At 46.4% G+C, this 16,167-nt stretch overlaps 1 protein-coding gene across 1 annotated transcript; it reads right to left on the bottom strand.

Moving 5' to 3' along the window:
- Nucleotides 1–14,727: 14,727 nt before the first annotated feature.
- On the bottom strand, nt 14,728–15,930 carry LOC133917901 (uncharacterized). The gene is made up of 2 exons (XM_062361722.1): nt 15,786–15,930; nt 14,728–15,302 (listed from the first exon to the last, which is right to left on the bottom strand). Exons 1-2 carry the CDS (start codon nt 15,928–15,930, stop codon nt 14,728–14,730), a joined length of 720 nt encoding a protein of 239 aa, XP_062217706.1.
- Nucleotides 15,931–16,167: the final 237 nt, after the last annotated feature.

Below are 16,167 nucleotides of genomic sequence, written 5' to 3' on the forward strand. Positions count from 1 at the left end.
CTATCATAGACGGTTATAGGTTCTGACTCTGCAAAATTGTCTATGTCGAGACTGGTTTAAGGAACAAACCAATCTCATCTATGTGTTGAGCACATGAATCAATCCCAACACATAGTGACCACATTAATGATAATCATTACAATATTCATACCTTAATCGATTAAACCGTCTGACACAAGTGACCTTCAAAGGTCGAAGAAAAAAATAAACTGCATGTTTCGCGGATTCGAAACACGGCGCTTTGAATTGATGTATAAGTGTAACTGTATGTATATATTGCGGGTGTGCCAGTATACTCAAAGTATATGAGAAGAAATAAAGACAATTGTAATAGAAACACGTAACTTTATTCATTCATCATTTGAAATTGTAAAGTACAGTTTCATATGATTACAATGTCACACACACAAGAGTACAACGCACATGCTATCCGACTACTTCTGGCGACTGTGTCTTCTAGTTCCCAGGGCCTCGTGAGACCACCGGTTAATTATGTCTGGCTTCCGGCCGGACTACCTCCGATTAAGCCGCTTTGCTACTGGTCGTCATCAAGTCATCTGTGAGTCTGAAGGCTGTAGTCACAAGCAGCACAGACCAAGCAAAGTGATAACGTCAGAAATCAAAATAGTAAAAGAAACGGGACAAACATTCTAGCATGAGCTTTATGGACTGTTTATATATCCCGGACCATCATCGGCCACACAGGCCTCAGACACTGTAGTCCCTCATCATCGGCCCTAACCTCAGGTGCTGCACGAGGATAGAAGGAGAGAGAATCTTGCTACACGGCAGTCTGCCAGCTACAACCTAACGGGAGCCTGGCAAACTGACCAATGCCTCTAAACTCCTATCTACGACCTCTAACCTCATCTCACAGCAACCGAGCCACGAAGGCTAGCACCACAAAGGCGAAGGGTAATAACAAGCTACAAAGGAACTATCGGTCCTCGCTATACGTCATTGGCTGCGACACTCAATCATAACCCACAAGTATCAGAGGTAAGTTATCCCACAACAGCCAATCATCAAAGCACTAATTCTCCCAAACTTGGCTTATCATTTTGCTGGTCAAATAGAAAATGGGCAACCTTAACATAACTATTTATCCAACAGAAAGAGGACAACATCTCTTATGGCATTGGCATCATCAGACTTATAACCAACCAAGCCATAGCAACAACACACGGCATGATCAGAGATCGAAGCCAACAGCAATAAGCTACCATATCAAGGCCACCATAGCAGTGAGTAAAAGACCATGTCGGCACAAGGCATCAAAGGGCTCAGCACAACAGGGAGCCTCTTCTCTGATAAGCACCAAAAGGGGATTCACATAGGCAATATCTATGATGAACTTAACATTAAAAGCCCTTAACTTGATAAGTAACATGATCATCTAACTGTAATATCAATCCTCTCGGGAAATAACCGACACCATCATCATTATTGCATCTATAGCTACTAGCTAGCATTGCGCCATTCATCAGCATACTCAACAACAAAGTGACCGGCCAACACATACCTCACATGGTGGCACTCAGACTCCCAGCCTGGAAAAAGAAACCGGAGGCCCTCCGACTCCCAGCCGGCCATATGTGAGTACAATAGCACACCCCAGATAACATGGGTCGGCTGAATTCATCACCCAAGCAAAAGAATCCCTGGCTGAAACAAACCAGCGCACGGGACATATCCGCGGACACGGCAACAATGTCCGGCCGGATCACCACCACAGAGCAAAGAACCAGCAGCCACGGCACACAGCACAACCTCCACGGACACGACACAAGGGCCGGCCAACACCATCACCAAGCAAAAGAACAGCCAGCCAACACACGAAACCATCACCACACCACAACACAACCAGCCTAACACGCGCAGGGACCGGCCAGCCAAATCACCGAGCAAAAGAAATCATCATCACCACGACACCACCTGCGCAGACGCAGTCGACGAGCACCGGCTAGCTCAACACAAAACACAAAGAGGAACCGGTCGAAAGCACCTGTATGTATGGACACGACTTGAGGGCCAACCGGCTAAACCTGCTCATCGCATCGCGCGGCCTGAACGCCGGCTGGTGGCCCTGTAGCAAATAGAAGGAGGGGGAGGCGTAGCTATGGAAGAGACCCACCGGCACACGAGGCAAGGACGGCCATGGTGCTCCGGTAGGCAAAAAGGCGACGGCAAGGCCAAGATCAAGGCGGCAAGCTTTCTCCCTCTCTCTCTCTCGCAGATCCGGCCCCTTCTCCCCCACGGGCACCCCGGACGACTATATAGCAGCGGCTAGGGAGCTCCCCACGTGAAGAATCCGGATCGAGAAGTTAGGGGGAAGAGATAAGGTTGGGAGAGGATAGGCATGAAGAGGAACGGCTCAGGCGCGGTGTAGCCGAGGCGCGCACGCTCGGGTGCGAGGGCCTGGGGACAGAGAAAGAGAAGAGGGGAGAGGAGAGCTAGGGAGGAGAGGGGCGCGGCTCGGATTGAGCGCGCGTGTGGTGCGGCGCAAGAGAGGCCGCGTGAGGGAGAGAGGGGCACGGTGCGAGAGAGGCGGCGCGAGGGAGGGAGGAAGAGGAACAGTGCCCCCCCCCCGGTGCCATAGGGCGACGCGAACAGGGGATAAGGAGGCCGGGACTAACCAGGTCGAGCCGACTCGGTGGGGAAAAGGGAAAGGGCAGCCAGGCCGGCCCGGTAGTAGAGAGGCTGGCTTATTTTCTCTTCTTTTTTTCTTTTCTTTCTTTCTTTCTTTTTTTTTGTATAGATACGTATACAGGGATTGCGCACAAACACGGTAAAAATACCATCGTACACTGCAACGGATCCTAAATAAACTATAAATACTCTAATCCTTTATGACTCTTCTATAGGCTTGATCGACGTAGAAAGCATCTTAGAACAATCTATCCTCAGCGTACTCCTCGATACCTTCTCTAACTAACTGTTTGGTGATAGCAAGAGTGAGCACTTGCCATACTCAGTAAGTTGTGAAGGAAATTGTATGCATATGAAGGATCTAAAAAGAATATGACAATATGACTCTTTTGCATAAATCCGCATTTTGATTTAAAAGCATTTGAGAAGCAGTAGTGATTAAGTAAATAATTGTAAATAACAAACCACATCAAGATTCTAACCATCTTGTCTTAACCCATTTTCCAATACCTTAACCAAGGTTCTGACTACCAAGGTTGAACATCTTAATCATAGTTCCCACCACTATGACTGGTCACACTTCAACTATGATACCCACCATCATAGTTCACCAACTAATAAAACCATCAAGTTCTAATCATCATAGGTTTTCTATGCTACTCTTAACCATGAGCACAACTGATTAACCAGTTTTAACTCTCTGCAGAGGTTGCACACTTTACCCATAAGATGTTTCTTCTCATTTGTCGAGTATTCGTTAGCTGATGGAAAACTCTTGCATACTTTCGAAGTGTGTGCTAGGAATTCACTGCAAAGCCTTTACACTGCCCATCTCAGCACATGCATACCCGCTAAGGTTTCACTGCTGCATGAATACACCTCAATTACAAAATCCCCCCTCTTACGCCAATAGTTCCTAGGAAATCTCATCCGTTCCCTGTTCATCTGCCTGGTTTACACTATGCTGAGAGTAAAGAAAATTATTTGGCTAGACCTGTCCCATACCAGGCTTATGGTTACGCTATAAACACAGAAATATCACCCCATGAACCGGTCCTTAGATTCAATCAAGACTACCACATTCTCATTCGTACATCTTGTACCGATCTTCTCATACCACATGCTTAAATCCCAATGCCATGTTGCTACAAAATTTATTCCATTATCTTTATCATTGTTGCTTAAGATATTTATCATATTCGTAGAACAATTATCATGATCACCATCCCAAAGTAAGGCTAAGCATCATCTACCTTTCCATAGCCCAAACCATAACTATGGCGACAAGGATGATGAGGGAACACTAGAGTAAAGCCTAACTCTTGGGATTCCCAAAAAATTACTTGCATGCTTGTTTGTAAAAAAATATTTTAAAAAAATGGATAAATATATTTAAGAACACAACTTGCCTTCATTGAACTCAGTTGAGTCTTTGAAGTCTTAATTCTACAGTCCTTCTAGCTCCTCTAGAACGTTGGTGTCTACTCGCAACAAACGTGAAAAGGAAACACATAAACACCAAGATTAAAAAGAACCAAAAAACACTCAACAAACATCAACCCACACAAGATCACATTTTTCTGAATAATCCAGTGAAAGAACGGAGCTATGGTTAACAAGTTATAGTTTTTTAAAGATTAATATAGAGCTAAAAATATTATCTACAGATGAAATTATGTTTCTATGAATTTTCTATAATTTTTCCAAGGTCATCTATGATTTTCTAGTGTTTCTAGGGGTTTTTTTTGGAGTTTTCTAGCATTTATTTGATTATAAAACTATATTAAACTATTAAAAATAATTAAATAAACCTATAAGAAATTATTAAACTTATTAAAAATTAGTTCATAATAATAATTATTATTAAAAGTATTTTTACACTAGAAATCTATTTAGTACGTAATATATAAACATTATGACGTCAGCACAACAATTAAAACAAATAAAAGAAAAGGCAAATCTGACTGTGCACTCCATGTTAGCTTAGCTGCTGATGTGGCGCTGCCATGAGTACACATATGTTGACACCATTGGCCTATGTGGCAGGTGGTGTGGCAGACGAATAGCGTTAGGGTCCCGTGACGGGCCGTTATCTCCATAAAACCCAAGAGTACGGATTTGAATTGGACGACGGATTCTAATCTCAACCATCGGAAGATGATCAGGCGACTGAGGGTTACCTCGTCGGTCATTGGTCGAGCAGAGCGGCGTCGCGCTGCCGGAACGTGGTCGGAATCACATCACGCTGCGTGATGTTCTCTCACGAGCGGTGGAATAGGATCAGTGGGTCACCGCGAACCCATTTGAGCTACATGTGGTCGTAGGCAAGAAGCAGAGAGGGCTAGGGGAGGCCTTATGGGCTCGAAGGTAAGGGGCTCTAGGGTCGGTTTTGCTCCAGCGAAATGGGCAAAAGGTTGCGGGTGTTCTAGAGGATAGGTAGGGGTCACATATTTATACCCATAAGGTGCGGAAGGTCGAGATCAACGTAGTTTAGGGTTCAGTGGAGTTTGGCATCGTTACGATCCAATCTGAGCTCAAACTCCTTTGATTTTGTGCTTGAGTCCACGTGCAACACGATGGCATCCTTCTAGAGGCCTTCATCCGTTTGGTCCTTAAAGTATTTGATCGGACCTCCTTTTGCTTTCGGATTTGAAAAGTAGAGAAGAGGGAGAGAAGAGGAGCAACGAGAGATGAGTGATGACATGGGGGCCCAGTTGGTCAGCGGCTTAGCGCGGAGAGGAAGGCGGTGTGGCTTGGGCCAGCTCGGTAGGGCGGCCCAGCAAACAAAGAAAAGAGGTGGGGAAGGAGACAGGTTGGTTTGGTTGGGTGGGCCGGAAGAGAAAAGAGAGAAGAGATGGGCTTCGGCCTTTTTAACCCGAAAGGCTTTTTCATTTCCTAAATCTATATTTCTCTTGTATAAACACATGTGCATATATATACATACATTATATAAACCATATACATCTTTTATATTAGGTCACATAATCAACCAAACAACCAAATAATTAAACAAATAATCAACCAATATATATATATATATGTATGGATATGGATATGGATATTCCTTTATAACAAAATAGCCCTCAATGTACATATATGTTTATGCGTATAACACACATGCCCGCATATATGTGCATATGCATACATGCACACATATACACTTAGGGTTTTATTTAGTTTTTGCAAAAGTCTTTTATTTTCTTTGAACAAGTTTTTATTTTCTTAGTTTTCAGAATTTGGGTTGTTACAGTCTGTGATATCAACCTTGTTATAGACGGTTTTAAGACGGTTTCAGAACCGTCTGCAATATAGTTACACACAGATGGATTTTCTTTAAAACCTTCTGTGCATAATAAGGATCAAATACGAGTTTTGTTGAAACCTGTCTGTGAGTAGTTAGAGTCACAGATGGTTTTTGTTTAAACCCATATGTGTTAATTGTCCCAAGAAAAAGTTAAAAAAACGTTTGTGTGACCTTTTCCCCCTATAAGCAAATTTGCTTCTTGACTGCCCTTGTGATATGGCATACACACTTCATAATTTACAAATTAAACAACACATTGATACATTGTTCAAAACATCGATTAAACATTGTTCATAACATCCGTCACATATTATCCAGAACACAAAACACATGCATTTACATATTACAAGGGTTATGAACATCATATATTGTTCAGAACACATAAACCTAGCTAGAGAAACACAATCCCTAGCAATACATCATTGGCGATGTTGTCTTTCAAAAGAATGAGGTAATAGATATTATGGTGACACCGTCTTCAGAAAGACAAAAAAAGTGATCGAAAAACTTGAACTGATCGATGCCGTCTTTTAAAAAGATTTTATACACACACACGTTCTGTAGTTTGTTGTTGGCCTATCATATCAGCTAAGGTTAGCCAGTTTGGCTGGGCCGGCAGTGTCGCCAACGGGGCGGGCATTGTTCACACGTGATCATGAATGTATCAATGTTGATGGAATGTCTTACTATAAATGCTGCTAGGCATTCTGTTCCACTACCCCTCTCTCATTCCTAGTAAACTCAGTGTCGCTCTACCTGCTGCCTGAAGCTTTCTTTTATAGCCACAAGAGAGGTTCTTTCCTTCTTATTTAATTTTGTATATATAGTAGCCAGGAATCACATAGCCTAGAATATTCAGAATATATTTTCCAGCCGATGGAATGCGTGTGCCGACAAGGCGTGAAGCTACGTGATGTTGTCTTTTATTCAGTTCTGTCTGAGTATCTGCTTCAGTGCCTTCACATGAATGTCACCAGCCACCAGTGAAATTAGGCATAACTCTTTCGATAACAGACGCATTGTCTAATATAAATATTGTTGATCTATGTGGACTTTTACTTTCTCTTATTGCCCCTAATTTTAATAACTCCTCAACATACATTTTAAACTCTTATATGCCTTTTGGAGTGCCTTCTATAGGACATGTTTTGATTATATAATCTGAGTTTATTATGTTAATTCTACATACAATAGAGTTTTTATCCTAATGTTTATTAGTATTTCTCTAATTATTTGGATATCCTCCAATCTTTGTATAATCTTCGCTATATCCTTTTTAGATTTTATATCTCTGCACTAATTTGGTACAAATGATTATAATCCTATACATTCTACACAAAAATTTGTTATGTAATATTCTTCTATGCATTCTACACAAAGCATTGCTACTCCTGAAATAAGCTAGCGATAAGAATAATGAATACCGAGTAGGATTTTTTTACGACTATTATGCAACCGACTGAATTATTTGTTTCACCAACCTACAAAGATCCTGAATAGCATCGCTAAATACTACTGAATCAAGAAATATCGCTTTCAATATTAAAGATTTTAGTGTTATTGTACTGTTGAAAATAGTGTTTAATAATATTAAATTAAGTTTTTTTACTATTCACATGGTGTGCAAATAGTACAAAATAGTATCTAAATAATACCAAATAGTATCCAAATAGTAATTCTCGAAAATAAAATTACGCACAGAAAGTGGACGAGTTGTTGAAATATATTATAATATTATATCCTTACACAGTCATACGCTAACAATAAATATTGCTAGTCATCCTGTTAATAGTGAATATTAACTCAAATTTAAACAGTAAAAAACTTAAAAATAATATATATATATATATATATTTGGTATCAGAGCCCGGTCATAATTGAAAAATTAAAATATCTAAATTTAGAAGTTAGTACAGGTAAAGTTGTTAATACAAAGAATAATATTAATATTCGGTGCAAACTCAATTCCTCCGAAGATCATAGTTGGCATTTTTCTCATAGTCAATTAAATCTAATTGTAGACTTGTTGCAAAACTTTTATATAACTTAGGGTAAAAGACAAGATGACTTGGACTTAAAATTAGAAAGGTATATAAAGATCACAAGCAGTTAGGAAAAAAATATTCTCTTATAAATAACAAAAAAAAAATATCTTACAAGTCTTAGAAGAAAACAAGACCGAGCAAAATAAATCCAGTCAAACTAGTGATTACATTAAAAAAGAAGTTACTCTGTTATACAAGAAATTACACTCTTATCTTCACTTGGTCATTTATATCTCACTACTTATCTTCACTTGCGGTTTTACTATTAACTATTTGTTTATCTTTATCATCAACCTGTTCTATTCATTCTACACTTGGTTTGTTTATATCTTTTTTATTTTCTGAGTTTTTTGGAATTAATTCCTTATCTCATTTTAACTTTTTTAACCATAATAATTCTCTATAGAAATAAAGTTCTTTGTCTCTTAGTGCAGGCCATTCACTTGTCATAGTATTGTTATATTCTACGGATATTTGTTTTAACTTTTCTTCATAATACTTTATTTCGGTATCTAAATCTAATTTGTTATTATTATTATTATTTATTAAGTTGTACAAGTACTTAAAACTTCATTTCAATTCCAAATGAAACCTAGATGCGGTAGTAACATTGAGTTTCACAAGATAACACTACTAAAGAAATACTATCTCCGTTTTTAAATAACTGTCACCATTGACTTCAAAAATTAATGTTTGACTGTCAATTTTTCACAAATAAACACGTAGATCATTCTAAGTATACAACATACTTAAACTATTTTTGATAACAAATCTAACAATAATATTTTATTTTACTTACTTAAATATTTTAAAAATTATTATTGGTCAAAGTTGCTAGTTGCTACAGTACCAGTGTCAATAATTTGAAAACAGAGGTAGTACAAAAATAGGTGGGAATCACAATGTTTGGTGAGGTACATAAACAACATTCGTAACAACACCACTTCAGTAGCCTCGGATGATAATTTCCTTAGATGTCTACCCTTTACGGAGGGGATCACGACCTCACCATCGTCGATCTCCTACTACAGGTCCTTCGGGTCCTTGCCGTCGATTGTACACCCGATGCTGACGCAGGTCCCGAGGATCTCCTTGACGATGCCAGACATGTCCTTAGCCATGGACCTAAGCCTCATGGTCTTGTGATCTTGATGACACCATCGAGGCTGATGTTGTCGCTGTGCTTGATGTTCTTCAACTTCTTTTGGTCCCTCTCGGGATCCTTGAGCGTCTTAATAAAAATAATATATATATATATATATATAAAAGTTTGTAACTCTAAAACAAGTATGCTTTGAATGTTTAAAAGAAAAAGTCAAAAATAGAGAAAGGAACTAGAACTAGAACTAGAACTAGATGAAAGAATAATGTTTAGTAGAGTAAGAACATTAGAAAACAGTGTAAATAAATTAGAAGTATAATTAGATGACCTAAAAACTAAAAATGAAAGAATAATGTTCAGCAAAGTAAGAACATTACAAAACAGAGTAAATAAATTAGAAGTATAATTAGAGGACTAAAAACTAAAATTGATAATACAGAATTAAAAGAATATGAGTTCATAGAAAATACTGAATGCCAGAAGCAAATTATAGCGTTAAAAGATAGTAGAGGTGACAAGATAATCCAGTTAAAAGATGCTATAACAAACTTTGGAAACAAGTATATAGTTAAGTTATCATTTAATGAAACATTAGGAATAAAAATTCTAGTAAAGGTAAAATTAAGACCAAATATTACCTATAAAATATTGGCATTAGTAGACACATGATACACAAAAAATATTATTCATGAGAAATACTTTATAAAATATCCCGAAATAGTACATATGATAGATGATAATAAATCAGAGACATCCACTGATATGTAAGAAATAAGGAACATCCATAACTAGTTAGCATACAATATTAAGATATTAATAAATGACACAAAGCCAGCAACAGCACCTTGTAAAATTATAAAAGAAGAAGAATCTTCAAAAAAGCATACATATAAAGAATGCTTGATAAAAGATGTAGATTCTTTGGACAAGTCATATATAGATTGGAAAGTTGAAGAAAAATTTGAATCAATATCACCACAATTGAATATAGGAATGAAAGAAGAAATTCTAAAAGCATTAAGAAATGAGATGAAAGATAAATTGAAGAAATGAAGAAAACTTATGATGAAAAATTTGAAATTCCACTCTCAGATGAAGATATAATGGATATTGCCGGACATGGGCAAAATCTAAAATAAAAAATTAGTATATGTACGAATGTGTTGATAAGATCAATAATTGGAGCGCGGAAGACCCATGCACACAATGCAGAAGACGATAGACCTGAAGACACCGATAATCAGAGACATTTATGTGAAGATGAAGACACCAATAAGTAAAAGCACTCAAGCAAAAGTGAACAAAAGACAACTTCATGTGAGTTCACGCTTTGTCGGCAGACGAATATATTCTAAATATTTCAGGCTATATGATTTCTGGCTACTATCTAGACAGAATTAAATAAGGAGGAAAGAGCCCCTCTCGCGGCTATAGAAGGCAGCTTCAGGCAGCAGACAGAGCGACACTGGGTTTACTATTTGGATACTATTTGACATTATTCGGATACTATTTTGTACTGTTTGCACACCGTGTAAACAGTAAAAACTTAATTTAATATTATTAAAACACTATTTTGAGATCTATGTGTGCAGAACCTTTCATGATCTTGTTCCGATACTATTTGGTATTATTCATCATGACTAGGGATATCCAGGAAAAGCTTTGGATTACTATTCCCTATGGAACTCCTTTTTCTAGTAATAGTGAAACCGAGCAGTTCCATCCAAAGGAAACACTTCTCTACGGACACAAAAATCTAATAAACCCTAACTAAACCATGATGAGAACTATATACTCACCTTAGTGTAGTGAAGGGATTCGGTCTTGAGATCGCGCTTCTCTGATGTTAGGATGGTAAGTGAGGATGACGATTCCCAATGCAGTGGAAGATATGAACATTAGGATGGCGAGTGAAGAAGCTCCTTGTCGCTTTATATTAAGGAAAGATGAGCGGGTTGTGTGTATGTGTGAAAATTCGAAAGAGCCATGGGAGACAAATGAGTTTTGTGTGTGGGAAGCCAAAAGAGCCTAGGGAGACGAGCGGTCAAATTTAAAAATATTCACGGGTCTTTAAATACATATGGATTTTCATAAAATCTGCCTGTATCTATCATACAAATATAGATAAATTTTTGTACATGTCGTCTTTGTCTGTATTATAGAAATAGATAGATTTTTAAAAACCGTCTGTGAGTTCAAGCACACTTAAATATCGATCTTGTGATAGATACGTCTATCTTAGCAACCTGTCGGAGGATTAACTCCTGTCGCAGGGATCCCGAGAGACCTCTTTTTAGAGATTCGACCGGGGGGATGATCCTAAATAAGTTCGTCGGAGAAATGAATGAGAGTAAATGCAACGGCCGGTGGTGGGGGTGATGACCTAGTGCAAAAAGAAGTAAATGCACCGGAGTTTAGACAGGTTCGGACCGCACGGCGGCGTAATACCCTACTCCTGTATGGATGCAATAACTGTCCTGAGGAAGTCCCTCAAGGATGTTGCTGGTTACAAGAATATTGGCCTAACTAAGAGCTTGAGGCTCCTTGTTCTTCGGTTGGAACTGTACTCAACCTAGCCCACAGTGTCTCTCGTTCTTCTTTGTTGACGTTGTGCCTTGTGCGTTGTGTTCGTCTATGGTTCAGTTCTCGCTGCTTCGATGCTTGTGGTCTCTCTCCTCTGTGCCGTCAGATCTTTTAAGCACCTACCGGCCGAGACATGCCCCGAACGGGAAGGAGGGGGCACAAGTTCCAAGACGTTGTGACTGGGAAAGGCGTCATCATTTCTTCTGGGTGAAGTGACCGGGGGTGGAAAATGCGTCGCACGCCCGGTCACCTATCACCATAAACGCACTGGCAACGGGCGCCGTGGAGAGGGCCCACCGGGCAGCCGCAGAGCAACCCGGCGTGCCCGCCCTGTCTTGTTCCTCTGCCACAGCAGGGCGGCAGACGGAACGCCTTGATCCTCACGATGTTATCCCAAGACAAGCCGGATGATATGGGACGGGACCCGTGCAATTAATAGCCCCACGCCTCTCTGCCAAAACATGGCAGGAACTGACGCTGCGGCGGGAGCAGTTGGATGTGTCAGGCCACGTACGCTCATTAAATGTGGCCTCGGACCTCTGACTGGTTGACACCTCATCGGCGGGCCCCTCGGGGGCCTTTCTGGGTTGTCGGGGCACCGAGTGTTCGGGGGTACTGTTCACCTCCCCGAGCACCCTCTCCCGAGAATGCCTATCCTTGTCCTCGGGGCACCGGGTGCTCGGGGGTACTGTTCACCTCCCCGAGCACTCTCTCCCGAGCACTCTTGCACGATCCTTCAGGGACCAAGTGCTCGGGGGCTACCACGTGTAGCCCCGAGTACTCTCTCCCGGACACTCTTGTATGGATCTTCGGGGAACCGAGCGCTCGGGAGCTGCCACACGCAGTCCCGAGCACTCTCTCCCGGAACTTAGGTCTTATGATCGTCGGGGGACTAGGGTGCTCGGGGGTGACCGAGCACCTCCCCGAGCACTTTCTTCTCGGTACTTTAGGCTCTGTGGATCATAGGAGAACTGGGGCGCTCGGGGACCACCGACTGTGGCCCCGAGCACGTTCTCCCGGGACTTGAGCTTTTCTCATCCTTTAGGAGGGACCTCATGGAATGGCGCCATGTGGCGGATGGCTGGCCGGGCCTCGGGACTCAAGGACCTCCGGTTCCTGATACACCGACAGTAGCCCCCGGGTCCATTGGCAGGCGATGGCACGGAGACTGTGGATGGGCCCTTCGTCGCGAATGAGGCCGAAGCCGGTGCGAACGCCACTTGCCAAGCTTTCAGATGGTGGCCCCCTCGATCCGAGCCTTTGGTACGGCCCAACGGGGAGACGAATGGACGCGCGTCCACACAACTCCCAAAGGGCATGACAACGGGACGAGCGGCACGTGCGGCTGCTGCGTAGATCGAGGGAAATACGCCTGGCAGCCGCTGACACCGCACGACCAGTGGGAGATTCGCCTGGTAGTTACGTCGATCGAGGAAACCGTCCCGCCGGGTGCGCCGTGACAGGAGATGTTTGAATTCTCTGAGGTATAAAAGGGGGAGGGGAGCGATCCGCCCCCCTCTTTACGCCATCTCGCGATCCTGCTCTTGCTTCCTTCACGCTCCTGAGCCCTTAGAATCCCCTAGGCGATCAGAGTACTTCTCTCTCTGTCCACCACCCAGACAACCTCCCCCTCCGACGAGATGCCGAGAGCTGGGGGAAGCCGCCGCGATAGGACTCCGGACAGCGTACAGCCGGAGTCTCGCTTGAGGAACGAGGAGGCGGCAGAGAGGGTCAGGAAGCTGCTGGTCCCCGAGGGCCAGCAGGGGGCCCTGAAGGTGACGCCGGCGATGACCCACCCCGGGCGTATCGTCATGTTTACATCCTTTGTGGCGGCGGGGCTGGTGCCGCCGTTTTCGACATTCTTTCTTCAAGTCCTCAACACCTACGGCGTCCAGTTGGTGCATCTGAGCCCCAACTCAGTCATCGTCTTGGCAGTGTTCGCGCACTTCTGCGAGATGTTCGTGGGAGTGGCACCGTTGGTGATGCTTCTTCGGCATTTCTACGCCCTGCGATCCGCCGGGAAGAAGAGAGGGTACTCCATAGCGCGTCACGGGCTGCTGCAATCTTCGGCTGCGGGACGGCATGGGGGAGCGGTACATCCCCCAAGTGCTGCGAAGCAAATGGGAGGAGTGGCGGCGGGACTGGTTTTGTGTCGACGTCGACCCCCACAACCGTCTCGCCATGCCGGAGGTGGCGGCGGAGCCCCAAAAATTGACATGGGAGGTACCACCGCCGTCAGATGCGAGGTTGGAGCCGATCTTTGAGCGCATATGGTTCCTGCGTGACGCTGGGCTGACCTCGGTGATGGTGGTGGCGGACTTCCTGCGTCGCCGCCTGGCGCCCCTGCGGGAGCGGGCTCGGTCCTGTTGGCTCTACACAGGGTCCGAAGACATCACCCGAACCCAAATCGGCGCAAGCTGGGACCTAGGCCCGGCGGAGCTGAGGGGCATGACCCGGGGTGGTGACCGGCGTGGAGGACATGAGCCGGGCGGAGCTCCTGTGGAGGGAAATGGCGCTCTGCGCCAACCCCGAGCGCGTGGCGATCCAGGCGAAGCTGCCGGAATTCGACGCCCAGGGGCTCGTCGACCGGCCGAGGAGCCGGAGCCCCGAGGCCCCCGAGCTCCCTGGGTTGGATGAGGCGGCCAGTGAGGGGGCCGTGAGCAGTCCGGTGCGGACCGGTGGCCCGGGCGCCGCGAGCGGCTAGCCGCAGGCAGCGGTGGGGCCGCTGTGGGCAGCAGCCGTGGCGCCGGAGGAGGAGGCACCACCGGCAGCGGAGCGGCGGCGGCGCCGGAGGACCAGGGGAAGCGCCCCCGGCTCTTCATTCCCGTGCCGGAGTCCCCGCCGTCGCCGTCGGCAGCGGCGGCGTTCCCTGATCTGGAGCCGCGCCTCGTTCGGTTGGGGCCCGATCCGGGGCCCGAAGACCGCGTGGCAGCCCCGCCAAGCCCCCGGCGGAAGAGGAGGAGGGAGGACTCCGAGCCGGCGCTACCGGGTCCAAAGTTCAGGATTCCGGCGGCCAAGTGGCAGTACCGAGGGACTAAGACCGCTTAAGTTTCGTTCTTCATTCCTTCTAGGGCGTGCTTCGCCCGAACTAAGCTTCGGTTTTGATCTTTGTTCTTCTCCTGCGGGCCACCTACGGGCGCCGCTGAGGTCCAGGGGCTGCCGGAGGCGTCGAGGCCGGTGCCAGCCCCCGAGCCGAGCGCGTCGGCGGAGCCAGGGCTGGCAAGCGCGGCGGCCGGGCCGAGGCCAGAGGACCCGGCGGCAGAGACGGGGCAGACGGACGCGGCGGCGATGCCGGAACTGGCGGACGCGGCGGCAGAGCCGGAACCGGCGGACGCGACGTCCTTGCTGGGATCGGCGGATGCGGCGGCCGAGAGGGTGCTGGCAGACACGACGGCTGAGACGGAGACGCAGCCACCGTCGGAGCGTTCTGCGTCGTCCGAGCCTACCTCGAGCGTGCCGAGCCCGGGGCGGATGATCGTGCGGAAGTTTTCAGGGACCCCGAGCCCCCCGAGGGAGGCTCGCAAGGGACCCAGCGCCCAGCCGCCGCCTAGCCAGCCCGCCGAACCCCTCCCGGCCGCGTTGGGGAGCGTCCGGGAGGCGATGGAGCGGCTGGAGGCGGCTGCGGTGGAGGAGGCGGCGCAACTGGAGGCGGAGCGCGCCGCACTGGCCACGGAGAGAGCGCAGCTCACAATTGCTTGGTGCTCCTTCGAAGCCCGGCTCGTCGCGGTGCGCGCCGCCAAAGAGGAGGAACAACGCGCCATGGAGGAGGCCCGCGCGGAGGGCGCGCGGGAGCGGAAGTTTTTGGAAGATACCCGCGCGGAAGTCGCGTGGGAGCGGGAAGTTTTGGAGAACGCCCGCGCAGAAGTTGCGCGGGAGCGAGAAGACGCCGCCCGCCTAGCTGAGGCGTCGCGGCAGCAGGCTGCCGAGGCCCTTGCTAGGGAGAGGCAGGTGCAGGAGCGGGAGGAGGCGGTCGCGAGCCGCGAGAGGGCGGCGGAGGCCCTCCAGGCTGACCTAACCCGCCGAGAGGGCGAGGCCGACCGGACACGCGCCAACCTCCAACGTTGGGCAGGGGAGCTCCAGGACATCGAAGGGGATCTCCGACACTGGGAGGAGGATGTCGCCATCAGGGAGGTCGACACCGAGATCACGTCGGCGGACCTGGGCGCCCGAGAGCGGAGGCGGAGCTGACCGCTCGTGAGCGGACCCTGTCCGAGCTGGCAGGGCAAGTGAAGCAGGCCGCCGGCCATGCACCCGACGCCGGCTCTTCTGGTGCGGTCGGGGGCCAGGGGCTCGAGGAGCAGCTACGGATCGCGAAGGAGAAGCTCGAGGCCGCCTTTGTCGCACGGGCCAGCCTGCAGCATATGTTGGAGGACACACTCCGGCGGATGCGGCGGTCCGTGGCGAGGGCCGACCTTGGGCGACTCGTCGTGGAGACGAAGGGCGACGGTCCCAGTCAATTCGTCCTGGGACTCCAGCAGGTCTGC

The sequence above is a fragment of the Phragmites australis genome, chromosome 5 (genome assembly GCF_958298935.1).
Source record: "Phragmites australis chromosome 5, lpPhrAust1.1, whole genome shotgun sequence".
Classification (NCBI taxonomy): domain Eukaryota; kingdom Viridiplantae; phylum Streptophyta; class Magnoliopsida; order Poales; family Poaceae; genus Phragmites; species Phragmites australis.

Excerpts from the sequence above, each read along its gene's own strand:
- LOC133917901 (XM_062361722.1), bottom strand. The coding sequence starts at position 15,930 with ATGGCCGGCGGCCTGCTTCACTTGCCCTGCCAGCTCGGACAGGGTCCG. Across the intron at positions 15,303-15,785 it reads GGCGACATCCTCCTCCCAGT|CCGCCTCCAGCCGCTCCATC; the intron begins GTCGGAGATCCC and ends CCTCCACCGCAG.